Consider the following 5,000-nt stretch of genomic DNA (forward strand, 5'->3'; position numbering starts at 1 on the left):
CAGTCTGTCTGTCTGTTCAACCGTTTGTCTGTGTGTGTGTCTGTTGACCGTCCCTTTGGCTGTTTTTCTGTCTGCTTGTCTGACCAGCTGTCTGTAGGCCTGTATGCCAGTATGCCTGCCTGCTTGTCTGTCTGTCTGTCTGCCTGCCTGCCTGCCTGCCTGCCTCTCCATCTGTCCAGCTGTTCTGTCAATCCATCTTGTCTTCCTGTCTGTCCATCTGTCGTTCTCTCCATCCATCAATCTGCCTGCCTGCTGTCTGTCTGTCTGTCTGCATGCCTACCTGCTGTCTGTCTGTCTGTGCATCCCTCTGTTTGCATGCCTCTGTGTATCTGTGCATCCCTCTGTTTGCGTGCCTCTGTATATCTGTGCATCCCTCTGTCTGTCCCTCTGTCTGTCTGTCTGTCTGTCTGTGCATCCCTCTGTCTGTCTGTCCCTCTGTCTGTGCATCCCTCTGTCTGTTTGTCCCTCTGTCTGTGCATCCCTCTGTCTGTGCATCCCTCTGTCTGTGGATTCCTCTGTCTGTCCCTCCGTCTGTCTGTGCATCCCTCTGTCTGTCTGTCCCTCTGTCTGTCTGTCTGTGCATCCCTCTGTCTGTTTGTCCCTCTGTCTGTGCATCCCTCTGTCTGTTTGTCCCTCTGCCTGTCTGTCCCTCCATCTGTCTGTGCATCCCTCTGTCTGTCTGTCCCTCTGTCTGTCTGTCCCTCCATCTGTCTGTGCATCCCTCTGTCTGTTTGTCCCTCTGTCTGTCTGTCTGTCCCTCCGTCTGTCTGTCTGTCTGTGCATCCCTCTGTCTGTCTGTCCCTCTGTCTGTCTGTCCCTCCGTCTGTCTGTCTGTGCATCCCTCTGTCGGTTTGTCCCTCTGTCTGTCTGTCCCTCCGTCTGTCTGTCTGTCCCTCCGTCTGTCTGTCTGTGCATCCCTCTGTCTGTTTGTCCCTCCGTCTGTCTGTCTGTGCATCCCTCTGTCGGTTTGTCCCTCTGTCTGTTTGTCCCTCTGTCTGTCTGTCCCTCCGTCTGTCTGTCCCTCCGTCTGTCTGTCTGTGCATCCCTCTGTCTGTTTGTCCCTCTGTCTGTCTGTGCATCCCTCTGTCTGTTTGTCTGTGCATCCCTCTGTTTGGTTGTCCCTCCGTCTGTCTGTCTGCATTCCTACCTGCTGTCTGTCCATACATCCATCTGTCTGTCCGTCCATCTGTCTGTCTGTCCATTCCTCCTTCATCAGTCCATGCCTACCTCTCTGTCTGTCCGTGACCTTTGGTGTACAGTTTTCTGTAATGGCCGGATTCCAGACGGCGAAATTGATTTCTGTTCATGTTAGAGGGAAATCATTGGGGAGCAATAATTGGTGCTGTTGACAGCATCTGGTTTGAGTGTGGAATGTGATGCAGTGTGTGTGTGTGTGTGTGTGTGTGTGTGTTCAGTGTGTGTGTGTGTGTGTGTCACTGTGTGTGTTTCGGTGTGTGTCTGTGTCTGCCTGTCTGCCTGTCTGTCTGCATGAACATGTGCATCCCGTGTGTACAGTTCTCCCTGTAGTCTGATGTCAGGGTGGTCTTCATCTTTCTTTGAATAATAGTATTATTTATTCTGTGTACATGTGTCATAGCCGTGCATCCACACACACACACACACACACACACACACACACACACACACACACACACACACACATGCTTAGTTTTATTTGTTTATGATTATGATACAGTTACGTAACATCGACAGCACTTCTTTTTTCATAATCTGAATTAGAATACAATGATTAAAAACATTGTAGATTTTTTTATATTCACTGGAAATCGACTGCCAGTGCAGGAAAATGGATTTTAAAGAGATGTGTCCATGAAAATGGAGAAATGTCTGTTGTTTCCATCTTGTTCAACACAGCGAATTGCCTTCTTGACATACACGATCTTGGGGTTGAAATAGAATTCTTGATTTATCTGAATCCCACCATGGATGAATGGATGTTGATAATCGATTTCTTCATGAAGACGAAGCAGTGAAAAGTAAAACATCTGCGGTCGGTCTGTCTGTGTTGATTTCAACTCATAGCCACGAATATATTTGTCACGCCCCTCGTGACTGCTTGCCACATTGAAAGACATTTTATCACCTGCAGTGGATTGACTTTTCTTCGAGAGAACTGCAAGGTCGTTTATCTGTTCTTCTGAGATGAGATGGCTGGCGCCTCGGATTTCATCAACCACGTAGATTGTCTGGGTAAAAGAAGATGCCGTTTTGCCCTTTATGGATTTTTTTTCTTCTTTCTTTCTTATCTCATTCCGCGGAGAGATGAGTGATCACATGGGGTTTCGAAGGGGAGTGGTTACATGACGCTTATGAATAATCATCTGTGCAGGTTAGAGTATGGTTGTGGGTTGGAGTTCATGGAAGGGTGAAGGGAGAAACAACGGAAGGAGAGGATTGGGCCCCCAGCCTTCCTATTCCGAGCCCTGGACACAGTGGCTATGGATTCACTGCTCCGGTGGTGGTGGTCGTAAAAGGATATGAGACCTTTAACCTTTTATAGAATGCCTGGGTAACGTGAGCTGTTGTATTTTATTTTGCCCAGTATTGATTCCCCCCCCCCCACCCCCCCACCCCCCTCATTCATCAGAGAGATAACCGATCACACGGGGTTTTCTAAGGAACTGGACACGTATGCATCGTCATCTGCGGTGGTTACCAGTATGGTGGGTAGGTGTTCATGGACTGGTGGAGAGAAATGGAGGGACAAGGAATGCAGGGCTGCGATTCCCCCCCAGCAGTGAAGGCGAGCATGGAGGACGCTGAAGTGTGGTCCAGACAGGGGTGTCCTTCCTTAACCCTTTCAGTGCCAAGCCTGTTCTATGCTCAGTGACAGCTATTTGCCAAGGGAAAGTTTGGTCACGGAGGGTTAAAAAGGTAATAAATCTGGCACGCAAACTACTAAACAGAAAGTATATATATGATCTATACTTTTCTGAAAGGAAAATGAGCACACTGTCCAATAGTGGCTATTTCACATGAATTTAATGATTTTATGATGGGATTTTTTTTTTTTTTTAACAATGAAGCAGATGGAAATTTCCATCCTTGGGTATTCAAGGGGTTAATCCCTCCTGACTCTCCTTCACACACATTTATCTGTCTTTTCTTGTGTGTGTGTGTGTGTGTGTGTGTGTGTGTGTGTGTGTGTGTGTGTGTGTGTGTGTGTGTGTGCTCCTATATTAAACTTTATAGGTGTAGTAGAATCACTGGACTGCCCTGAACATTTTGCCTTCTGATCCAGTGTTGGTCAGTGATCAGGGTTCAAGGCCGTGACTTCTGATCCAGTGTTGGCCAGGGATCAGAGTTCAAGGCATCATCATCGTCAACATCATCATCATCATCGTCGTCAACATCATCATCATCATCATCAACATCATCATCATCATCATCATCATCATCATCACCATCATCATCAACATCATCACCATCATCATCAACATCATCACCATCATCATCATCATCGTCAACATCATCATCAACATCATCAACATCATCATCATCAACATCATCATCATCATCGTCATCACCATCAACATCACCGTCGTCATCATCATCATCATCAACATCATCATCATCACCATCATCATCATCATCATCATCATCATCAGCATCACCGTCATCATCATCATCATCAACATCACCGTCATCATCATCATCATCATCACTATTAATGTTGTATTTCTTCTTCTTCTTCTTCTTATTATTACTTATTTTCTTCTGATGAATTCTATTATTTCTTCTCCTTGCAGTTATTATTTTATCATTATTTTACACACCATCCCTTGCCACTTTCTCACTGTGATTCCACGCTTGATAAAAAAGGAATCCGGACAAAAGCACACATGTATATATCACACAATTCCTTAACCCGGCACCAGACGTCTACAATGCCCTGACGATCCATGGCCTGGTGGAGCAGGCCAAGCTGCCGGACTCTGTGCTGAAGGTGCCGCACTTCTTCAAGACTGTGGCCTACAGTATAGGGGGCTTCACCTTCACCCCGGACGACATCGAACACGGCATTCTGAGAGGTAGGGAGGGAGGAGGATGTGGTGCGTGTGTGTGTGTGTGTGTGTGTGTGAGTGTGTGTGTGTGTGTTTGTGTGTGAGTATGTGTGTGTATGTTCCGGACGGCACTGATGCGTCACTGGGCGCTCATCATTTCGTTTCCTTTGTCATTCAGTGAGGTTTCAGTCATGCACACTCTCATTCTCATACATCAGTTCAGGGGTGTGCATACTGCCAATACTGGGTATGTTCTTGTTTCTGAACGCTGAGCTGTATCACAGGATCTTTTTAACATGCGCATTTCGTCACCTGCATGCTTATACACCAGAAAGGGGGGGTGTGGGGGGGACAGGTGGGGGTGGGTTTGTCTAGGTTGGGGTGAAGAACAGAAAGGAGGAGTCTGTTCTGTGCAGACTGCGTGGGGGGCACACTTTTTTTTTTTTTACTCATTCTTACTTGTTAAAGGGGGAAGAGGCCCCTCAATGTATTCCCTGTGATGAGTCTCTCACCGTGAAACACGTGCTCCTTGACTGTTGGGATCTGCATGACGTTAGACACAGACATTACACGGCAGTTTCTTTGAAGACCTTGTTTCGTGATGTCCCTCCGTGGGTGCTGATGGACTTCTTAAAAGAAGTGAACATTTTAAACCAGATTTGAAGGTTTTAAACTATGGAAGTTTTTTTTTAAACTTTGGAGTGGAAAGTTTGAAGTGGTGACTCGTTTTTATTGTTGTTGTTTTTTTTACCCCTGTAGTAGTTATTAACGCGGCGATAGCCTTGAGATGGCCTTAGTGGTTGGCGAGGCTCTAAGCACCATAATTTCATTTCATTTCATTTGTCTAGGTTTGTAGTCAGAATACAGGGTGACAGGTTAACTCACTCAGTATGGCCAGTCATCTCTTCTCCTCTACACAGGCACAGTGTGTATGTGTGTGCGTCTGAAATCTGATTGAATGACACAGGAAACGAA

The 5,000-nt window shown here is 46.4% G+C and overlaps 1 protein-coding gene across 1 annotated transcript in view; it reads left to right on the top strand.

Moving 5' to 3' along the window:
* Window positions 1–5,000, top strand: part of LOC143301401 (uncharacterized) — a 39,246-nt gene that overhangs the window by 12,428 nt on the left and 21,818 nt on the right. Inside the window, exon 3 of the mRNA XM_076615650.1 lies at window positions 3,900–4,052. Within this exon, the coding sequence (XP_076471765.1) occupies window positions 3,900–4,052 (153 nt within the window). The remainder of the gene's footprint in view (window positions 1–3,899; window positions 4,053–5,000) is intronic.

Source organism: Babylonia areolata, chromosome 27, assembly GCF_041734735.1.
Source record: "Babylonia areolata isolate BAREFJ2019XMU chromosome 27, ASM4173473v1, whole genome shotgun sequence".
Classification (NCBI taxonomy): Eukaryota; Metazoa; Mollusca; class Gastropoda; order Neogastropoda; family Buccinidae; genus Babylonia; species Babylonia areolata.